The sequence below is a fragment of the Bos javanicus genome, chromosome 4, assembly GCF_032452875.1.
Source record: "Bos javanicus breed banteng chromosome 4, ARS-OSU_banteng_1.0, whole genome shotgun sequence".
Classification (NCBI taxonomy): Eukaryota; Metazoa; Chordata; class Mammalia; order Artiodactyla; family Bovidae; genus Bos; species Bos javanicus.
In genome coordinates this window covers 40,657,274-40,681,640 of record NC_083871.1, presented here as the reverse complement: position 1 = coordinate 40,681,640, position 24,367 = coordinate 40,657,274, and the positions used below count along the sequence as shown (strand labels likewise).

Genomic DNA, 24,367 nt, shown 5'->3' with positions numbered 1-24,367 from the left:
AAATGAACAGTAAATTTTTTAGTTTGAGCATTAGAGAAGGTACTAAATTCATGGAATTTAAGTATATATAAAAATACCACTGGCAATTTGCAGTTCTTTCACACTTAAAAAAGAGTGCAATATGTAGTTGTTAAAACGAATTTCCCCCAAATCAGTTACCTTGCCTTGAATATAACTGATTTAACGGAAGATTTTTAATTATCTGTAATATAAGAAGCTGAGACATAGTTAATACTCAGTTTCTCCTGTGTATGTGTGTGTTGTACATTGTAATTTAATGGAGGGGACTGTGTATTACAAGTTTACCAGTTGAATTAGGAGCTGGAATCTATAATTGTATACTGGGCTACTGTGTCATACAAATGGCTTTGTGTCCATTTTGAATTTTGCTCTGATACTTTCTCTTTCCATTAAACTACTTTCAACAAAAGGATTCCCTGCTGACTTCAAAGATTTTCTGACTTGAGATCAGCTCCCTAGGAAATTGGGGAAAATGACAAATGGCTTCTTGCTACTTGGGAAAATGTTTGTTATGCACCATGCAAACATTTTGACAGATGAGATCTTTAGCTTCCTTGTACCCTATTTATTTTTCTTCATAAAATTTCATCAAGTGAAAATAGTACAAGACTGATTGGAATACTTCTTTATCTATAACAGACCAAATATGGTGAAGAACACCAAAGTTATATCATTAGTTATGCTAACACATAAAAACTTTATTCCATATTCCAAGAAAAATAAGTCTTAGGCTCTTACAACAAGAGTTACTTTATCTTAGGCAATTTATATAAGTTAATTCATTTGTGAGAAAAGCATTACCTTGCAGAGGCAGATGTAGGTCAGTGAAGTTAATAATTTATTTATAATTTAGGGTCAGGTTGGTATTCAAATGCACATCAGTATCATTCTGAAGCCTATCCCATTTTTGACTAAACTGCTCTGCCCCTTAGAACTTTTGCTTTAGGAGATAGTGCCTTTGGGGTCTGGAGAGGTGCATGTTTTGCAAATGCAGAGCCTGGAATTGGGCTTTTTCTTTCCATGATCATTGTGTATCTGCAGGTGCAAATTAGATCAAACATTTCTGATAAAATCAAAGTAAAACATTTATTCCCCAAACCTTGAAGCCTGATATGGCTTAGATTTGAGACATTCAGATTTTTAAGTGACATGTAAACCTTATAAAATAGTACTTTCTTAGAAATAAGCATAAAAGAATGCACTGCACATTTCAAACATTTGACAGTAGCAGGAACTCAGAAGAGGAAAAGAGGATTGATTACGCATTTCAAGTCCCTGAGAATGCTTGTGATGTTATAGTAGCCCAAATATTGTGCTAAATTCTTCCTTCAGAAAGATTATTTTTATTTTGGTTGGCTTCACACACCATAATATTTAAGAATAGAGGATATAAAAAAATTGGAATATCTTGCTGCATACACACACACACACACACATATATATTCTACTCTAATTAATTTCTGTACAAAAATAAACCTATTTTGTCTTCCACTAAAGCTAGTAAATTCCATATCGAAATTAAATGTGTGGTATATTATGAACAGTATAATTATTTTGCTAATACTAAAATTAAATTTTCAAAATTATAAAATACATTCTTCTACAATAGTAAAATTTTTACATACAAAGAAAATAAACATGGTCTTGTTTTTACCTTTTTGGATGAAATCTTCATTGTTGTTATAGGAGCATGATTCTAAAAAATAAAAAAAAATTGTTAGTTGCTCAAATAATCCTTAAAAAGGATTTTATATGAAAATACTTTTTATGCTAAAATTCAAGACATCATCATTTCTCTCTATTTGCACATATATTTTCAAAGTTTAGCAATAATTATCTATAAACTTCATTTCTTCTGTTAAAAATAAGGACAGATTAGTTACACAAATATATGCCTAAACTAAAAAAATAAGTAGAAATTATAACACATCTATCAAGATAGTCATTAGAAATAAATGAAAATTAGCAAAACTTGAGATAATTGAAAAAATTGTACGTGAAATATTGAAGGCAATGAATGATTCATGATTGGATCTGGGTGCTTGGGTGGGGGGCAGTGGAATGGTACCCCATTTTATTCCTCCACAACAAAAGCATTTTGCATAAGACACTATAGTTCACCTGTCAAATGCTGCTATGAAAAGAAGTATTTGCCTGAACTAGACATGTATGGGTGTGAGAGTTGGACTATAAAGAAAGCTGAGCGCTGAAGAACTGATGCTTTTGAACTCTGGTGTTGGATAAGACTCTTGAGAGTCCCTTGGACTGAAAGGAGATCCAACCCTAAAGGAGATAAGTCCTGAGTGTTCATTGGAAGGACTGATGTTGACGCTGAAACTCCAATATTTGGCCACCTGATACGAAGAGCTGACTCATTTGAAAAGACTTTGATGCTGGGAAAGATTGAGGGCAGGAGAAGGGGACGACAGAGGATGAGATGGTTGGATGGCATCACTGACTCAATGGACATGAGTTTGGGTAAACTCCTGGGAGTTGGTGAATGACAGGGAGGCCTAGCATGCTGCAGTCCATGGGGTTGCTAAGAGTTTGACACAACTGAGTGACTGAACTGTACACTTATTAATCCTCTTAGTTGAAAACAAAAGAATATTGTTAGATAAGGTTTTCTTTTGATAAGTGTGAATTAGTAAAAGAACCTAAAAGTTATCTGAAATAGTTATCCTTTTGTAAAATTCCTCTGTTCTTAACTTTACTTCTTACATATCTTTAGTTCCTTTTAAAGATTAAGGATTAGATTTGTGCTAATGTGATAAAGTTTTATGAAGCTTCATCTGAGTAACTCAAGCGTGCACACGCTGCCAAAATCAACTTTGCCCATAATTATTTCACTTTCTGGAGTTATGTGTTCATACAAACATTTAAAAGAGAATATAGTGATATCTCTAAATACTCAATTGCAACAAATCATGACATTCATTAGAAATGCACACACATACAGGGCAAGATTTGCATTTATATCCACCTAGGGAAATATTAATAGTTGTACTTCGAATTCAAGTTAAGTTTAGGGAAGTTGGACATATTTTCAGAAAAAGTTCTGAAAAGAGGATTAAAGAAGATATTATGGTTCTGTGCTCTTTAAAAACAAAGTGCCTGGTTTTTAAAAGTTACACTGAGTTTTCTGCAGTATATCAGTGTGACACTTAGCTAAGGATTTTTTTCCAATTTAAATGTATTATTTCCTCAAGTACCCATCACAGTGTATCATACACACCCAATTATTTTTACCTCACCTCAAAAAATGTGACACAAACACCATGCTGAAGACAGTAACTTTATTTGGTAACTGTCTCTCTCAGTTTAGCCATATCAATCACTGCCACACACATCCGGAAGAAAGCTCAAGCATCCTTAGTGTCTCTTGGGTTGATTTCCCCCCACATGCATTTTGACTGACTCTGTTTTTCCACTGAGAGTTTATTCTTTATGATGATAACACCAGCATAACTCATATAACAGATCATAAGTAGTTAGCACATGATCAGAATACCTCACATTTTTAAGACCTTTCCATAGACTGTATGTTTGGGTTTGTGTTAAACTCAATTAACATTTTCTGATTATCAAAAAAAGATATTTCAGAATTAAAAATGAAGTGCTAAAATACAATCTTTGTGCTATCTTCAAGAAAACTACTGAATAAGACACTTCATATTATTTTGGCCATTCATGTTGCCCCTATTGAATTGAATGAGAAATGCATTGTTCGGTAAAATGTGATTTTGGTTAATCCAGTGACATTTTTTACAAAGCAAGGCATAGAAATGGCACTTGAATGCACATGGTTAATATTTTGTGAGCACAATATTAATCCATTAATCACAAGGAACCTGATGCCAAAGTTAGTCTAACATTAAAAATTTTAACTTTAATAACATAATGGGAAATTGCCAGAATTACTCAGATTCTGTATTTGCTTTTTAAAAAATATTTCTTCATATTTAAAATGTATTAGCATAATCTAACATCATTGTATCCTAGTTACTTATGTGCTTAAAATCCAGTATCTTTGGTGACTGTGGGAACATATATTAATACATTCTGAGTTCAGTCAACTGAGCAAGGCAACTTTCTGGATTAGCAATAGTTTGCACTGAGGGGTTTTGAAATGCTGTTTTTACTCCAGTACAAGCTCACTTTGGTCTTTTAGTGTCCATGACCATTGTTTCTTAGTGAGTTTAGTCAGAAATAGAAGTTTGCAGTACAATTAATTCCATACCAAAGTTTCTTCAAACTCTGGCTGTGCTTTACTCATTTTTCCAAATGCAGGTAAGAGGGATGGTTTGAACTATCAATACGGAGAGAAGGGCTTTCAGGACACCATGTACCATTTTCCAGGCTCACGCATGTGTGCCTGTGTGCTAAGTTGCTTAGCCATGTCTGACTCTTTGTGACCTTATGTAGCCCACCAGGCTCCCACGGGATTCTCCAGGCAAGAATACTGGAATGGGTGGCCGTGACCTCCTCAGGGGATCTTCTCGACCCAGGGATCAAACCTTCGTCTCCATGTCTCCTGCATTGGCAAAGGGTTCTTTACCACTAGCGTCACCTGGCCTGAATTTTCCTCTACGTGCCTTTTTTTGTTGTGTTTTCATTTCTTTTTATCCCAAATTCAAGGACAAAGAGAATAAACAATGCAATTTCAAGACAGAACATGAAGTTCTAAGTTTAAAGAGACAACAATGTTTATTTTACTTAACTAGAGTGACATTTGAATTGAAAGCAATAAAACAAGAGAAAACAAAGCAGTTTTTCTTGAAGTTCCTGGAAAAAAAAATATGAGAAAGTTTTTCTAACAATCAATAATGTGGAAATATGTGGGTCCCAGTGGCTTGTGAGGCAAATGATAAAAGCCCTTTTAGGGCAGATAGTCTAGACCTTGACCATATTTAAAAAAAATAATGATGACATCAAAATTCTTCAAGTTGTGATGATAGCTAAAATACTATTTTTTTTTATTTTGAGATAACTTGAAATGTAAAAAAATGACTTCAGAAAAATATTTGTTCTATAGTTCTCATTTTATCTGGTATTTTCTACTCTCAAAAATTTATAACATTCATTCATTTGATCTTTTATCCACTTTTTTTCCTCCCAAGCTGTCATAAGCTTACAGAATTCCATTTATCATGCATGTGCTGAGGATAACAGAATAGACGTTCAAACCTTAAAGACTTCCAACTCCTCCAGAATGAGCTCACTGCGAGCAGAGCTGTTAGTAGGAAGAACAACCACCTTCTGCACAGTACCCCGATCTAAGAGAAAGAAACAATGAGATGTAGGAAACAAAGGCATTTAGACATAAGACTACTGGCTTAACAATTTACAATATTATTTATATAATTACTTGCTGCTGCTGCTGCTGCTAAGTCGCTTCAGTCGTGTCCGACTCTGTGCGACCCCATAGATGGCAGCCCACCAGGCTCCCCCGTCCCTGGGATTCTCCAGGCAAGAACACTGGAGTGGGTTGCCATTTCCTTCTCCAATGCATGAAAGTGAGAAGTGAAAGTGAAGTCCCTCAGTCGTGTCCCACTCTGAGCGACCCCATGGACTGCAGCCTACCAGGTTCCTCCATCCATGGGATTTTCCAGGCAAGAGTACTGGAGTGGGATGCCATTGCCTTTACCAGCTGGGCCACAAGGGAAGCTATATAATTACTTAGCCATCAAAAATGAGATTGTATACATTGAGCTATTACCATTTGCGATATTCTTGTTTCACTGTAAGTCTCATATGTTTAAATTGAGATCAGTTCAAAAGGAATTAATAGGAACATTTTATTACATTTTGCACGTATGCAGTAAAGCCATTTAACTATGAGAGAAGAAAAGAATGTCCAAATGTTTTATGAAGTCAAAAGTTCTGTTTCTAAACCAAGTATGTGAAATAGTCTTAACTTTAAGTTTAGCCCTTAAGAATATTACTCCTCCTAAACAACAATATAAAGTGACAGTCTCATATTTCTGTTAACATTGACATATAATGATTTGATTATGAGAAAAAAATATTATTTAAAAAATATTATTATAGAAAAAATATTATGAATGCATTTTTATAATAATTGTCTTGTAAATCACTAGTACTAGAAATTGGCATTTGATCTGTAGCTGCAGAGAGTTTAGACAAAGTAAAATGTTTCACTCACAATTCAAAATAATTTTAAAAGCAGAAACATAGCTGTGGCTTTATTTTAGATGTGGGGATCAAAAGCTATGAGAAACCTAGACAGCATATTAAAAAGAAGAGACATTACTTTGCCGAAAAAGGTCTGTCTAGTCAAAGCTATGGTTTTTCCAGTAGTCATGTATGGATGTGAGAGTTGGACCATAAAGAAAGCTGAGGACCAAAGAATTGATGTTTTTGAACTGTTGTGTTGAAGACTCTTTTGAGAGTCCCTTGGACTGCAAGGAGATCCAACCAGTCAATCCCAAAGGAAGTAAGTCCTGAATATTAACTGGAAGGACTGGTGCTAAAACTGAAGCTCCAAAACTGTGGCCACCTGAACTGAAGAACTGACTCATTGGAAAAGACCCTGATGCTGGGAAAGATTGAAGGTGGGAGGAGAAGAGAACGACAGAGGATGAGATGGTTGGATGGCATCACCGACTTGATGGACATGAACTTGAGCAAGCTCCGGGAGTTGGTGATGGATAGGGAAGTCCGGTCACAAAGAGTCGGACACGACTGAGTGAGTGAACTGATTCATAGAACAATTCTATGATTTTCACAATTATTGTTTTCAGTTGGGCATGTTTCTTTAGAATATTTAAACTATAGTGAAAGTTTCAAATTAGATGGGTCAAATAAACTTAAGTAAATAAAAAGGTACTTGTATTTGGGTCTTCCTTGGTGGCCTAGAAGTTAAGAATCTGCTTGCAACTATAGACAACACAGGTTTGATCCCTGGTCCAGGAAGATCCCACATGCCATGGAGCAACTAAGCCCTCAGGCCACAGCTACTGAGGCAACTGCTGACAGCCGCACACCCTAGAGGTCATGCTCCGCAGCGAGAGAAGCCAGAGCAATGAGAAGCCTGAGCACTGCAACAAAAGGCAACCCCGGCTTGCCACTACTTCAGAAAGTGCCAGTGCATCAGTTAAGACCCAGGGCAGCCAAAAATAAATGTTACTAAATCTTAAGAAAGTACCTGAATTTCTCAATTGGGACTTCCCTGGTGGCTCAGACTGTAAAGCGTCTGTCTACAATGCAGGAGACCCAGGTCTCTAATTTCTCAATTAGAGACTGCCAAAACGAAGATGTCTAAGTAAATATAATATATACAGAAATGTTCCTTATGTCAAAAAATTTAGTTAAGAAAATTTCATCTGTAACGTAAGCATTTTCTAAACATATAATTATGTTATTCTACCAATCACTTAAATTTTAGGTTTAAAAAAAACTAGTTGCAACTTGGTAATGTGAGGTTAAAGTAAATTTGTGAGTCCTTTGAGAAAGTAAAAATATATTTCCTTACCAAAATATGTTCCTGTTAAAATAACTAATGAGTTGCTTTGTGAATATCAAGTCATGACTCTCTTAAAGTATGAGCATGTCACTGTGAATTTGTAATTTTGACAGGTGCATTATCATCAACAGACACTAAAGCATCTTTTAATTCTGTTGAGAAATGTCACTAAGAAGAGATACTTGAACAGAGTCGTACAGGACTTAACAATTAGGAATCTATTAGTGATGAACTTCCGTTGTGGCTTAGCTGGTAAAGAATCCACCTGCAATGCGGGAGGCCTGGGTTCGATCCTTGGGTCGGGAAGATCCCCTGGAGAAGGGAAAGGCTACCCACTCCTGTATTCTTGCCTGGAGAATTCCATGGACTGTATAGTCCATGGGGTCGCAGAGTCAGATGACTGAGTGACTTTCACTTAAAAGAAAAAACTTGAAACCAATACTACAGGTCCCAAACCTCACATCTAAGCATTACTCTGACATAAAAATTCCATTTATTATTTATAATTTCTACTTTATGAATCTAACTGTACAATAAAACAATTCTTAATAAAAAGTAAAAAGATTTTACCAACTAAAAAAATTAAAACCTACTAAATAATAATAATGATGTTTATACAGAAAAATAAGGCTTAAGAGATTTTGTCCAAACAATCCTTGGACCTTTACAAGTATACAAAGTTTAAGCACCTGTTAAAGTTTCAAACTACACTCTACAATACAAAATTCACTTCTTAAGCCATACTTAAAAATACATAAAAATCCTAAAGATTTGTAGGCTCTAGATATAATTAAGAAACCTGGACTTTTCTCTGTTTCATCGATTAACTTCTTTAGAATTAGTTCTGTACCAATTTGTACTAGTTTCTTGGAAGATAATTACTGCAGGTATAAACTGGAAGTGGAACAACATTTAGGCATATGTTTCAGAGACACACCACAACTGAAAATAGATGAAGGCGCTTGGAGGTATTCCCTAGTTTCTGTTAACAATTCGGCACAAAGAACAGTGCAAACTTCTATGGGAATAGTATATACCAAAAACCCTAAAATTAAAGCCTTGAAATTATAACACCTAGGGAAGGATTTGTGTGATATTGTGTGTGTGTGTGTGGTGTCTGTGTGACTGGGTAGGTGAAAAATTAGGGTGTAAAACTATCTTTGTTTTAGGTCATGTTATCATAAAGATCATACTTTTATTTTTTTTAAGTCACAACAGAGTTTTATGGTTTCCGGCTGAAGCTTGCAAGGACCAGTGTCATCCTCAATTCAGTTCAGTTGAGTTGCTCAGTTGTGTCCGACTCTTTGTGACCCCATGAATCGCAGCATGCCAGGCCTCCCTGTCCATCACATGACAGCAATGACCACTTCTTGAGTGGAGACTGAGCAGAAGCTATGAGTGGAAACTGAGCACAATCCCAAATAAAGCTGCATGAAAGGGAATCTTGATTAAAGCCAAAGCTATCAGCTTTGAAAATAATTTTATTAAGTATTCTCAAATGAGAGGACTACTTTTTTTATCTAATGTTTTAAGTAACTGTGTAAGTGTGTTATTTGCTCAGTCGTGTCCGACTCATTTTGACCCCTTGAACTGTAACCTGCCAGGCTCCTCTGACCATGGAATTCTCCAGGCAAGAATACTGGAGTGGGTAGCCATCCCCTTCTTCAGGGTATGAGAACATTATTTTACAGAAACAATCATTTCTTCTGAAAAAAAAAAAAAAGAAAAACCTATAACAAACATATTTTATTCCAGCCATTTACAAAATATAGCACAATGAACAGCTATAAAAATGGGCTAATGAGAAGCAAAAACTTACTTTTGACTCATTTGTGATGAAAGGTAGAACATTACTTTTATTTATTGTTTGCTTTCCTATTTTAGTTCTTTTTTGTTTTACTGTTAATGTGAGTAGATTTCCCTTGAGAGACTATTAAAAGATAAAAATACATTTTCTACCTAGTAAAGCATCAACTTATCTGAAATTCTTACCAAAAAATCAGTTAATTTAAATATTAAATATCAGTAATATAAATATCAGTTTCTATTGCAAAATTAAGTTTAAAAAAAATCATAGAAATGCAAGATCCCTATAGAGAAACAAATATTTAATGGATGCCTACTGTGTGCCTGGATCTATGATAAAAATACATTGTTCCAGGAAATAAATATGCATTTTAATTCCTGTACTATTGCATATTTATACTTGAATTGACACTTTATGAGGTAGCATAGCTCCAGAGTTCATTATACTGGTTCCTTTTTCATTAGTGTGTCACAAATGAACACATTTGTTCTCATTCTACATAATAAAGCTTTCATATACATAAATTAGAATAGTCATTCAAATTGTGGATTCAAATATGAATGGAATAGTTTTAAATCCTGTGAGAATCATCACTATTAACAATTCAGATTTTATGAGACTTTGAACTTCTATAATAGGGGGACTATTTTAAGAAAGTGAAAGTGAAGTCGCTCAGTCCTGTCTGACTCTTTGCAACCCCATGGACTGCAGCCTCTCAGGCTCCTCCGTCCATGGGATTTTCCAGGTAAGAGTACTGGAGTGGGTTGCCATTTCCTTCTCCAGGGGATCTTCCCAACTCAGGGATTGAACCCGGGTCTCCCGCATTGCAGGCGGACGCTTTACCCTCTAAGCCACCAGGGAAGCCCTATTTTAAGTAAGATAATACATAAATACAAAAAGAGGGCTGTTTGGATTTTTCCCAAACACTTAAAATGTGAAAGTGAAAGTGTTAAGTCGCTCAGTCCTCTCTGACTATTTGCGACCCCATGAACTGTAGCCTGCCAGGCTCCTCTGTTCACGGGACTTTCCAGGCAAGAATACTGGAGTGGGTTGCCATTCCCTTCTCTAGGGGATCTTCCCGACCCAGGGATAGAACCCATGTCTCCTGAATTGGAGGCAGATTCTTTACCTTCTCAGCCACCAGGGAAGCCAGTTACAAATGAGGAACTCTAAAGTTTATGGTAAGTTCAGCTCTGACAATTAGTCTAGTTTTCTAAAAAGAAAGTTTTTATAAAACTGGACAATAATAGTTTCTTTAAATTGAAGAATATCTAATTATCCAATGAAACCTTGCCTACAATCTCTTACCACTACAATTTTATCATCCAAGATCAGTTTTCACATGTCAGCAAAAGGTTGGAAAATGTCTTCATTCAGTTCAGTTCAGTCACTCAGTCGTGTCCGACTCTGCAACCCCATGAATTGCAGCACTCCAGGCCTCCCTGTCCATCACCAACTCCCGGAGTTCACTCAGACTCACGTCCATCAAAGTTGAGTGTAAATAGCTCTACCGCCTGTCTGTTTTATTCATTGGCCTTTTTTCTGCAGGGCTCAGATGGTAAAGAGTCTGCTTGCCTTTCTTCTACAGCTGCCAAGAATATACAGTACTCAATCATTTTCTCAGATCTCTCTGAGTATATCTTTATACCCTCCACACTCTGGTCTAAGCATGAACACTACGTTCAAGTAGGTCTTTTTCAAACTCAAAAATCAGATCTTCTTACCTGCCATTCTCTGAACACCCTGCAGTTTGGGATTATCCTATTTAAACTGTGATGCTTAGAATTATACGTGACTATTCAGTTGTTTCACCACTATGCAGACCTTGCTGAGATGGGACTATTTAAAAGACACAGCAGTAGTTTTCCTAGTTGACCAACAAACGTAGGTGACTGGTCAGGATCTCTAGTACTTGTAATCTCAGAAACAGAGATCTCAGCTCCAGGGTGTACACATTGACAAGGCTCCACTCTAGATGTGTTTGTATTTCTGCTCCTCTTACAAACTACCTGACTCCTATAGTCTCCAGTTCAGATTTTCAAGAGACAGATTTAATTTGGTTCAACGTAGTCATGATGAAGGCACACCATAAACCATTGCTTGGTGGACATATCAGCGGTCGAGTGCTCATTTGTCATTTCAATCAGTTGTGGAACCAAGCCAATATACATGAAATTCCTCACGGCTACTCTCTAAGCTGGCCCAGGTTAATTGGATAATTTCTCTCAAAATGTATGGTAGACAGTTCTAGTTTCTTTTCCAAACTTATTCACAAAACCTCAGTTCCATATACAGAAGATACTTTTGAGGTATCCTTGGGCTAAATCATTCACTACTAAGTAAATAAACGGATTTAGATTGTCTTCCACCAATTTTTACTCATCGGCTTATGAAAAATATTACTGATGTCTCAAGAGCTCAAAGTCTAAAATTTGCTTTTTAAAATAATGATTCTTTAATAGTGGGTTCCCACTAAATGTTAGTCATTTAGAAAATATGCATTCCAGAATATCTATAAAATTCCCAATTACTTATGTCTACATAAAGTCATCTCTGAATCTATTAGCTTGAAGATGATAATACAATTAACAAATGTCTTCCATCTGGAGGTAGTCATTCCTTGAACATATATAACATAAATTTTTTTATTGTTCTGAAGGACTGGGATATACAATACCTTATATTTCCTCGTGAAAAGCATCATGCCTGCAATATAGTTACAGTGAAGCAGAGTATCTTTCTTTTCTCCTTAAGCCTCAGTTTGCTTGTGTATAAATATAAATTACAATGATAAATTTTGTAATGGGTATCTGTTACTATGGTCTATCCAGGATCACTTTCCCTTTCTTGGAAATAGCACCCTGAGACAACTTTTGGAAACAACACCCCTCTCATTCTCCATCTGCACAGTTAAGGAGTGGAGTATCTCTCAGCCCCAGGGAGATGCACGACTTAGGTCTGTGCAATTAGAACATGTCTTTGCCCCTATGATTCATGCAGGAGTGGGCATAGAAACAAGTCAAGGCTTAGCCCTTCTTGAGAATTAGATAGGTGGGAGCCTCTTTCCATCTGAGATCAGGACTAGTAAAGGCTTGTAAATCTGGAGGTCATTCCTGCCACCACAGGCACAGACTCCATCTGAGAACAAACAATAAGGAGGAAGGCAGAGCTGAAAGATGGTGAGATAAATTCCTGAAGACATCACTTCAGCACAAACTCAGCTATATCTGAGGCTGCCTCCTACATTTCCCAGTGGAGCACACAAAAATTTACTATTTTTAGCTAGTTCAAGTAAAGTGTAAACAAAGTCACTCTCTGTTGAAAAAGTTCTAACAAATCTAAATGAATAACACATGGAAACTGCTTAGTATGATGTCTAGTACATCAGATCAGATCAGATCAGTCGCTCAGTCATGTCTGACTTTTTGCAACCCCATGAACCACAGCACGCCAGGCCTCCCTGTCCATCACCAACTCCCGGAGTTCACTCAGACTCACGTCCATTGAGTCAGTGATGCCATCCAGCCATCTCATCCTCTGTTGTCCCCTTCTCCTCTTACCCCCAATCCCTCCCAGCATCAGTGTCTTTTCCAATGAGTCAACTCTTCGCATGAGGTGGCCAAAGTACTGGAGTTTCAGCTTTAGCATCATTCCTTCCAAAGAAATCTCAGGGCTGATCTCCTTCAGAATGGACTGGTTGGATCTCCTTGCATTCCAAGGGACTCTCAAGAGTCTTCTCCAACACCACAGTTCAAAAGCATCAATTCTTCGGCGTTCAGCCTTCTTCACAGTCCAACTCTCACATCCATACATGACCATAGGAAAAACCATAGCCTTGACTAGATGAACCTTTGTTGGCAAAGTAATGTCTCTGCTTTTGAATATGCTATCTAGGTTGGTCATAACTTTCCTTCCAAGGAGGGAGCGTCTTTTAATTTCATGGCTGCAGTCACCATATGCAGTGATTTTGGAGCCCAGAAAAATAAAGTCTGACACTGTTTCCCCATCTATTTCCCATGAAGTGATGGGACCGGATGCCATGATCTTCATTTTCTGAATGTTGAGCTTTAAGCCAACTTTTTCACTCTCCTCTTTCACTTTCATCAAGAGACTTTTTAATTCCTCTTCACTTTCTGCCATAAGGGTGGTGTCATCTGCATATCTGAGGTTATTGATATTTCTCCCGGCAATCTTGATTCCAGCTTGTGTTTCTTCCAGCCCAGCGTTTCTCATGATGTACTCTGCATATAAGTTAAATAAGCAGGGTGACAATATACAGCTTTGATGTACTCCTTTTCCTATTTGGAACCAGTCTGTTGTTCCATGTCCAGTTCTAACTGTTGCTTCCCGACCTGCATACAAATTTCTCAAGAGGCAGATCAGGTGGTCTGGTATTCCCATCTCTTGAAGAATTTTCCACAGTTTATTGTGATCCACACAGTCAAAGGCTTTGGCATAGTCAATAAAGCAGAAATAGATGTTTTTCTGGAACTCTCTTGATTTTTCCATGATCCAGCAGATGTTGGCAATTTGATCTCTGGTTCCTCTGCCTTTCCTAAAACCAGCTTGAACATCAGGAAGTTCACAGTTCACATATTGCTGAAGCCTGGCTTGGAGAATTTTGAGCATTACTTTACTAGCGTGTGAGATGAGTGCAATTGTGCGGTAGTTTGAACATTCTTTGGCATTGCCTTTCTTTGGGATTGGAATGAAAACTGACCTTTTCCAGTCCTGTGGCCACTGCTGAGTTTTCCAAATTTGCTGGCATATTGAGTGCAGCACTTTCACAGCATCATCTTTCAGGATTTGAAATAGCTCAACTGGAATTCCATCACCTCCACTAGCTTTGTTCGTAGTGATGCTTTCTAAGGCCCACTTGACTTCACATTCCAGGATGTCTGGCTCTAGGTGAGTGATCACACCATAGTGATCATCTGGGTCGTGAAGATCTTTTTTGTACAGTTCTTCTGTGTATTCTTGCCATGTCTTCTTAATATCTTCTGCTTCTGTTAGGTCCATACCATTTCTGTCCTTTATCAAGCCCATCTTTGCATGAAATGTTCCTTTGGTATCTCTGATTTTCTTGAAGAGATCTCTAGTCTTTCCCATTCTGTTGTTTTCCTCTATTTCTTTGCATTGATCGCTGAAGAAGGCTTTCTTATCTCTCCTTGCTGTTCTTTGGAACTCTGCATTCAGATGTTCATATCAGATGTCTAGTACATAGTATACCCTCAATAAGGGCAAGATATTTTTAGCTCGACCACTAACTAAACTTTTTACATTATTGGAGTCACAACTTTTTCTGAAGACCAACTGTCTTATCTATGAGATATACATAATAGGCATGCCTTCAAAACAATAAAGCACTGTGACATGAATCAAGCAAGACACATAGGAGAGCTGCATAATATAAACTTATATACAAAGATACCACAGTAGATCCATCAACCCGTATTAGTGCTCTTAATTTTCTTTTATTTCATTAAATCTTTTAAGAAAATTTCCCAATTTTTTTTCCTGTATTATAAACTTATTTCCTGTATTATATATTGCATACCATCTAGAGTTTTTTTTTTTTCTTTATAGTGCAAGAGATGATGGCAATATTATCTTTAAAATTACCACAGTCTCCAGATAAGAGAACAGCTTGTATATATAGCATAGTATAAAAAAACTCATTACCAGCAGGTTATGAACAGTCCTGTGTGTATCTATCTACTGAGTCTCATCTAAACTGGTCCTTAGAGGTTTCCCTAGAAATTGTTCTGCCAAACTGCGTGCTTGCCACCGGGCTTCTGGTTGCCTGGGGATTTAGGAGAACTCTGCCTCCTTAATCAGATTTAGTCAGTTTCGTATACCTGGTTGTTATTCTGTAAAAATATTCCAATCAGGTTTGGTTTCATGGTTGTTAGACTTGTTCAGTCACACATATTTCTGTGGTCAGAAGGATTCATACTCAGTTTAATGCTCTGTTGTCACCTCCTTGAAATTCTTAATAATTTTAAATAAGGAGCCCTGGATTTTCATGTTGTACCATACCCTGCAAATTACATAGCCAATCTGATTCTAGGTGTTCAGAATTACTAGCAGTTTGTACCAGGTAAGGACGGACCTCACTCAATTTAGTAAAGACAAACATAAATTCCAAAGTCAAATACTTAATTCTTTCCTGCTTTTTCTCAATCTTCACCATAGTGTCCCTAAATGTCAAGTAGCCCTCTGCATGACTTCAGAGGTAAATTACTGCTGGGAAATCAATTCTAATATTTATTAATTAAAATTAGTATTATTAAAGATAAAAATTGCTATATTTGATAAATACTTTTTATTTTATTTATTTATAGTTTTCTGCATCAATTTGTATGCTGAATTTAAGAAATATATTTTAAAGCTCCCCCCAAAAAAGAACTTCAAAAGCTCGGTTTAGTAAATGAACCCTCTATAGATAATATGATGATAAGAAATCTTGCATTGTTAATCTCTAAATTAGATCTTACAGATTGGCTCCTTTAGTTCATATTAGTTACAGTATAAACTCATAAAAGATTTCTTTTTCCAATTAGGTTATCAACCTGCTGCTATATGCTTTTAATAGTATTTTTAAAATAGTATTTTTAGTATTTATAGTATTAATATATTTTTAAAACTTGAGAATAAAGTTGAACCATAAGTTTATAAAATTTCTATTAGGAGTTTAGTGAATACATCTTTAAGATGTGGTGATTCTATTCATGTATGCCCCCAATTTACTACCTTTATATGTAGTAAATCGGGAGATCGGAGAAGGCAATAGCACCCCACTCCAGTACTCTTGCCTGGAAAGTCCCATGGACGGAGGAGCCTGGTGGGCTGCAGTCCATGGGGTCACTAAGACTCGGGCATGACTGGGGGACTTCCCTTTCACTTTTCACTTTCATGCATTGGAGAAGGAAATGGCAACCCACCCCAGTATTCTTGCCTGGAGAATCCCAGGGAGAGAGGAGTCTAGTGGGCTGCTGTCTATGGGGTCGCATAGAGTCGGACACGACTGAAATGACTTAGCAGCAGCATATATGTATATATTCTTAAACTAGGTCATCTAGCACATTTTCTCACATTTAGCAGAGCTTTTCTCACTCAATAGGCAATTTAAATGCTGTGATGGTGACACATGTAGCTTCAGCTCTTGGGTAGTTAGAGCCCTACTTAATCATCAAAGTCATCTCAAATATCTTTATTTGATGGGAAGTCCTTGGAGAGACTGTATCAACAAATGTTCTCTATTTTGCATCTCCCAGAGTGTGATAATGTTAAAAAGTTTGTAGAGTAAATAAACTTGGACAGTAATTGTGTGCAGTGTGCTCAGTGGTGTCGGACTCTGCGACCCCATAGACTGTAGCCCACGGGGTTCCACTGTCCATGGAATTTTCCAGGTAAGAATACTGGAGTGGGTTGCCATTTCCTACTCCAGGGGATCTTCCTGACCCAGGGATGGAACCAGTGTCTCTTGTGTCTCCTGCACTGACAGGTGGATTCTTTACCACTGCACCATCTGGGAAATCCTTAGTACTAGATTAATCTAAGTTAAATAGGCTTCTTTGCTCTTTACTCCAGGACCTTTCAGAATTGTTCAAATACCTTTCTTCATTGTGAAGAAAATATAGTATTCAGTGACTTTCAAGTTTATTTGTTTATACTGTAACTTCATTTGTCTCCCAAGCACCTACCACTCATGTTCTTTTAGAAATCAGGTCCTATTTTACAAATAGTTTCTCAAAGTGTGGTTGGTATTCAGTCCACCTCACTCAAAAAATTAGTTTCAAAAAAATGTAGATGTTTATTTACATGTCAGATCACAGATTTATCATTTTTAGATAAAATGTGCTAATTTTAAATAAGCGAATTTTAGTGCTAAGTTTTAAATAAGCTAATTTTAAATAATCTAAATTTAGTTCTAATTTAAATAAGCTTTAAAAATAAATATATATCTGCTCAAACATTTGAAAATCACAGAAGATGAACAATGTAATTCTTTCTAACATATTTTATTTTTTGGTAGCTGTCTGTAATTGCCAAAAATGCTGCTAAATTAATTTTCAAATATCTATGGATTTTTTTTTCTACCTAATTTCAGCTAAAATAACATTTTCTATGAATATGTAAAACTAATGACTAATTTGGAATATACTTAAATATTCTGGGAGAGTCCCCAGGCAAAATTATAATAAAAAGTTTCAGGTATTTTGGAAATCAAAGTATATATATAGTATATAAAGTATACATATATGAAAAAGTACATATGTCTAAAAGTACATAGATCTATATACATGATATTTTAAAAAATTACTTAATCTCCACACATTAAAATAATATTAAACCTAGAGCTGGTATGGATATAAACAGGTATTTTCATACACTTTTGGTAGAAATGCATTTTGAAAAATCTTTCTGGGGGGCAATATGGTGGTTGGTCATGATGCAATGACTAGAATATCCTTCTTGCAAGAAATAACTATAAAACTGGATGAATTATAGAGCTAATACTTTCTAGGTAATGAATAACTGACAGCAAAAGACTAAAAGAAGAAAAAAATTCACAAGGTAGTCTTCATGATTACTCCACCTTCTACCTGGGAACAATTTTTCAACAGAGGTGCAGAGAGCAGGTATCCAAGTAGAGCAGAGCCATCTCACTGAGATGAGAAGGCAGGTATGAGAATTTAGGGCACACAGTATCAAGAGAGGAAGCTGTCCAGAAAAGTGCTTCTAGAAGGCCACGTGGAAATCTCCTTTGGGTCTATAGTTGATTCCTGGGCTATATATTTGCAGGATGACACTCCCAAGGCTTAATGGATTGCAGCTTCTATTAGGAGTATGGAACAGACAAATTATGGGTGCAGCAGCTCTGGAGAAAGGCAATGCTGCATTAAACTGTAGTTCTGGCTCTATCAGAGTATACAGATCACACTGACACATTGTTAGAACTTCTGGTATCCAGCTGATACACAAAAAAGATGATGCTATAAGAATAAGTGCCATGTTCTAGAGTTAAGACGTACTTTAAGTCTGTCCTGACACTATTTGTAACCAAGATCTGAAAACACATACAAGGGAGAGAATTTGGAGTTTGTGTCCTGCTAAATTAGAGTGACTTACTTGAGCACTAGAATTTTAACAGAGTAAATCAAGTCTTAACAAATTCAAGGTGATCAGCTGATAACTGAATGCTTGAACCTAAAGCCAAGGTATTGTCTACAATGTCCAGGATCAAGAACAACAAAAAGTATTGTACATGAAGAGAGAGAGAGAGAGAGAGGAAGAGAAAAAAATGGATGAAACAGGGGATGGTCTTCAGGAAGAAAAAGAAGTAAAATTATCCAAGATGCTGAACTTAGTAAGCAACAACTTTAAAGCAGCTATTATAGATTATCATAACTATGTTTAAAAAATTAAAAGCAAAGCAATAATGAAAAGAAGACATGGTCTTAATAAATGAAAAGATATGAAAAACTCAGCAATGAAATAAAAACTATAAAAAGTCAAATGGATATTTTAGAACTTAATTATGATAGCTAAAATAAAATATCAGTTTTATAGACTCAATAGCAGTTTGGGGTAGAAAGTCAGTGAACTTGAAGCCAGATCAATATAAATTGTCCAGTTGCAAGAACATAGAGAAAAAAATTAAAACAGTCTTTTGGGCATGGCTGACATCATCAAATGGTCTTATGTACATGTAATTAGAGTTCTGACAGGAGAATAAGGGAAGACTGGGGAAGAAAAAACTATATGAAAAAAGAATGGCTGAAAATTTCCCAAATTTAATGAAGAATAATATGTTGTAGATTAGGAATTCCATGAGATCTTAGCTAAACAGATATAAAAGTCACATCATATTTAAATTGCTGAAAATAAAATTTACAGAAATAAATCTCTGAATGCAGCCAGAGAAAAAAGGCATTGTGTTTTTATCACAAACAATGGAACCAGAAGATAAAGAAATAATCATTTTTTAATTTCTGAAAGAAAAAAAGTTAACCCATAATTTTATATCCAGTGAAAATATTCTTTAAAAATATAAGATTAAATCAATCATTTTTAGATAAATGAAAGCTTGGAAGTTTTTTTGCCTGCAGACTCCCTACATTTGAAGAAACGCTAAAGGATGTCTTTTAGTCTGAATGGAAATAATAAAAAATAGAAACACAGGTTCATAGGAAGATTAAAGAGAATCCAATATGACCTCTATCCATCAGGGTTGATTGGTCTGTAGATATGTTTTGGAATTTCTGCAGCCATTTGAAAAAATGAGCAAGTTGACCTAAGAACAAAGCTTAACTCTGCCCCCAGCTAAGGAGGACAGAGCCAAAAACTCCAAAAAAAAGAAGCTGGGGCCCTGGTCAAACCACATGTAAAATCAGTCTACAATTGTGTTTTCCAATTTTGTGATCCAATAAATCTGTAAGAAAATGTAAATAACAATATTTCTGAGAATCGTGATACTAAAATAAAATACTCCTCCCTTCTCCCCCAAATATGTCAAGCAAAGATATTTGTGATATCTTACAGAGTAAAAAAAAAAAATATTTATATTATAATCCCTCTATATAAGTAGGGGGTCACACTGTATTTTTAATGTGGGCTTATAATCTTTTTTCTGCAGCTCTAAATTTCAAGTTTTTTTTTTTTTAATTGCTTTGATGGTAAAATCTGTCCTAACTTGAACTACTTTAGTCACAAAATCTGACCTGCACTTACCTAAGGCTACTTATAACCTGTATTTGTTATACTTGGTTTGAGGATTTCTATGTTTCACTATAGCAACAGTACTACGGACTTCATTGTGATCCAAGGTTGTGCAAGCCATTTTACCTAATATATTAATATATGTGTATATTACCTTTTCCTATTCACATACTTCTGAACACTGAAATACATTTAGTTTCATATTAGGGAATATAAACTAGGCTTGCTTTTTCTTCCTTTTTCTTTTTGTTCACCTATTATTTTCTTGATTAAAAAATTAACATTTAGCTCAAGCAATAAAAAAATAATTTGAGATGTAATTAAGTCAAGCTATAGATTGAAATCATGTTCTGGTTATTACTAAAAAAGATAAAGTAGAATGTAAGTATTTAAAATTAGACCTACTAAAGCTACTATATAATTCAAGACACTGCTGTTGAGTCTGCCTAACGCCATTTACATTAGAAGGAATACAATAAATTAGTACCGTTTTACCATATGCTGAATGCTTAGTACAAGTGTAACTGTGCTCTATGATGGTTCTCTTTTTGCAGTTAGCTTTCAGGAGTAGATAAACATCGCCCATTAACAGCCCAGTTAATGGCAATCTCCACACTACTACTGAAAAGAACATATACCTGTTTCCCCAAACCTGCAATAGTGTCCACTATTCTTATTCTGGTCTTAAACTTGAAAATGGTGTAAACTTGAACAAACCCGCCTCCAGTAATCCTTTGTGTTTTTCTATAAAATGTGGATACAGTATTTGCTTTACAAATCTGACAAGGCTGTTCAAGATCAAAGGCAAAATCCTATACAAACCTTCTTTATGAACTTTACAAAGAGTACACTTTTATTCTTAGTGTTCTGAAATTGTCCTTCCTTATTGTGAGTCTTTTTCTGTTACATAAATTACCTACTGTTCTTTTATACCAGGCAGATTCATCTATGATCTGTCATTAAAGGTTTTGCTTCCTTTCTACTTTTCCTAATACAGTGTACTCAAATTTAAGTAATGTTGTAAAATAATTATGCACATATTATTCATAGCCTGTTTCCTTCCACAAGAATACAAACTTTAAAGAGACATTTGTGTATTTTGTTCACTGCTTATTTTAGTTAATGGCATCAGAATCTGCAACAGAATTAAAAAATACTTGTGTATTCACAAATATATATATATGTATATTTATATTCATAGATAGTATGATTGATGTCAATTTATATATATATATATACTGTATAGATACATACATATATGTACCTGTCAAATGCTTACCAATTGTTAGGCAGTACACTCCAAGTTTTGTACACATCATCATTTAATCTTTAAAATACATCCATAAAGTAGTGCAATTAAGAAAAGCAGGCTTAGAGATGTTATATAATTTGCTCCCAGGCATAAAACTGGCAGATGGTACATAGCAGGATTGAAACATAGGTCTTTTGAAGTTAAAGAATGTTGCCTAATCCTTAGCCTAGTCTAAAAAGTTATTCTGTTTTCAACAAAGTTTAGGAGAAATCCCAAACATAATTGGAATTGGTTATTGTAGGAATATCTTTGGGAATTTTAATTTCCCATTTCACACGACCATGTGTAGGAGCTAGGATGTGTAGGAGCTAGGATTTTACACATGCTTTGCATCCATTACTGCTGTGGAAAGCTTTGGGAGGTACATATTTAGATAAGTTAATGGAGAAGTAGATTTCTAGGGCAAACTTTTAAGACCAATGATTTTACTGAACTGACAATTTTATAAGGAGTGACTAAATTATAAGCTTTGATTTAGTTGAGACTTACCAAGAAATAGAATACAGGAAAATGTGCCATTTAATTTTTTTTAGTTTTTTATTAATTTTATTATTATTATTATTTTTTTTACTTTATGATATTGTATTGGTTTTGCAATATATCAACATGCATCTGCCACAGGTGTACACGTGTTCAAAATTTTTGATTTATTTTTTCAACTAAAGTTTCTGTCCTCATGCAAAATATCTGTTAATGATATATCTGATGTAACAAAATGTGTTTAATAAGTTACAGTATAATATGTTCTGGTTCTAGAAGCTAATTTTCCCTATAATGATTTAGAAAAAAAATCTAATATTAGACCAAGTGATATTCCATTAAAATATGGCTTATTATAATTATTTCCTGGAGACACAGCTAAAAAGAATACTCAAATAGAGTCTCAGGAATCACTAACATTAATGTTTTAGGACTGTGTAAATTACCAAAATGTACAAATTACATTTCAGTGTCCTTTGTTGTATTGTATTATGGATGTTTTATTTACAATATCAATTTAAAATAAATGGACTTCCATGCAGGTGTATGTCATGCTGCTGCTGCTGCTGCTAAGTCATTTCAGTCGTGTCCGACTCTGTGTGACCCCATAGACGGCAGCCCACCAGGCTCCCCCGTCCCTGGGATTCTCCAGGCAAGAACACTGGAGTGGGTTGCCATTTCCTTCTCCAATGCATGAAAGTGAAAGGTGAAAGTGAAGTTGCTCAGTCGTGTGTGACTCTTAGCAACCCCATTGACTGCAGCCCACCAGGCTCCTCCATCCATGGGATTTTCCAGGCAAGAGTACTGGAGTGGGGTGCCATTGCCTTCTCTGACAATGGAGAAGTGTATGTCATATGCCAGGTTTTATAGAACCGACACAGGATGAAACAACTAAATTTCCAATGATGCAAGGAGCTAACTCTTTCTATTTAATCCTTTAAAATTTGCGGAAAGAATTACTCATCTGAGATTAATGGATTTTATGGTCACTATTAATTAGTTTATTTTCTGCACCAGTTTTACCATAAGATGGGTGTTTCTACAATAGTTTGCAAAGACTAAAGCACATAGAGAAGGTGGCCTGGAACATTTGCCTACGTTTTTGGGTGCTCATGTAAAAAGAGGAGGTTTCCCTCTTCATTTAGTCATCTCTCAATACACTTGCTCATGCTAACCCATTCTTACTTCCTCCTGTTCACAACCCATTCTTTCCACTGAAATGGTTATTCTCCTCTCAAGCTTCACTGGTCCTCAAGAAGACAGGCTAACGAGGAAAGGAACATCTTACAAGGGTCCTCGGACAGAACTGTCACATCTGATGATCCTGGCCACGGCTTTTTTTCCTGCCTGCTATTCTCTTTTCTCAAGGTCACCATGATACTAATTGTTATTTTCCTGTTACTTTATGATCACTTTTTCTCCATTTTCTTAGTAGATGATCTTTACTTTTCCTACCTTTTAAATGAGCTCCCCAGAGTTAAATCCTTATCTGCATAGTTCCTAGAGTGACCTCAAGAACTGTCAAGGATTCCGCTGACACCTATATTGCTAATGACTTCTGTATCTGCATCTCTAGCACAGCCCTCTCTGCTGAAGTGTATCCACAACAACACCCTCTTTGACTTATCCATCTGAGCGGTCCACAGAATCTCTAACTCAGTGGGAGACAGACCTGGGTTGGAATTTAGTTACTGTTTCTAATAGCTTCACAACCATAAGCTAGCCATTTAATTACCAAAGTCTCAGTTTACACAGTTCTAAAATGGGGATAATGATTCTCTCTCATTCGGTTGCTATGAGATTTTGATGAGATAATGTATTTTAGGTGGTAAATTCAACTTCTAATCATAACAGGTCATAGGAAAGGACAGGTGTGCCCTTCAAAAGGAATCCACTACTTTCCAAATCTGATTGCTGATTCTATGTTCCCTTGTTCAATGAATGGTACTTCTTTTCATCCTTGTGACAGACCATATATTTACAAAACACCCTAGGCACTTTTTTTTCATCTGCCTGCTCTTCCCAAATCAAGTTAGTTATTATCAGGTCCTTTCCTATTTCTGAATATCTCTTGATAATCCCTCTCAATCTCTGACTTCTAGCACCTGTTTTAATTTAGGCTCTCATCATTTCTTGCCTATAAAAAAACCAAGTCTCCTAACCGGCCTTTTTTCTCTGTCTGTAATGTATCCTCCCTATCAATGCCAAAGGGAGCTAGCTACATAAATGTATCTGGGAAGTGACTGACCTACTCCAAGAAGAGCCTTACTAAGTCACTCCTTTGTATAACTTCTCCCCTTGAATAAGAGTAGATGTGTGACTTGCTTCTAAAACCACAGAATAATGCTAAATCGGTAGTATGTCAATCCCACAATTATGCTACATTGTATGAGACTCTGTTTTAGTAGACAGAAGGAGCAAACAGGTGTTTTTTGAATGGACAATGGCAGGGAAAGGCAGTACCTCATCCCTGCTTCAGGAAGGAACTTAATTTTTCCAAATACTGTGTGAGTTTGGAAAAGATTTTGAACTCCAG

The 24,367-nt window shown here is 35.9% G+C and overlaps 1 protein-coding gene across 3 annotated transcripts in view; it reads right to left on the bottom strand.

Annotated features, from left to right (window-relative positions):
- SEMA3C (semaphorin 3C) overlaps positions 1-24,367 on the bottom strand; it is a 207,580-nt gene that overhangs the window by 20,066 nt on the left and 163,147 nt on the right. For all 3 annotated transcript variants that reach the window (XM_061413794.1, XM_061413795.1, XM_061413797.1), the window contains exons 13-14: positions 5,209-5,297; positions 1,676-1,717 (exon numbers count right to left, since the gene is read on the bottom strand). In XM_061413794.1, the coding sequence (XP_061269778.1) occupies positions 1,676-1,717; positions 5,209-5,297 (131 nt within the window). The remainder of the gene's footprint in view (positions 1-1,675; positions 1,718-5,208; positions 5,298-24,367) is intronic.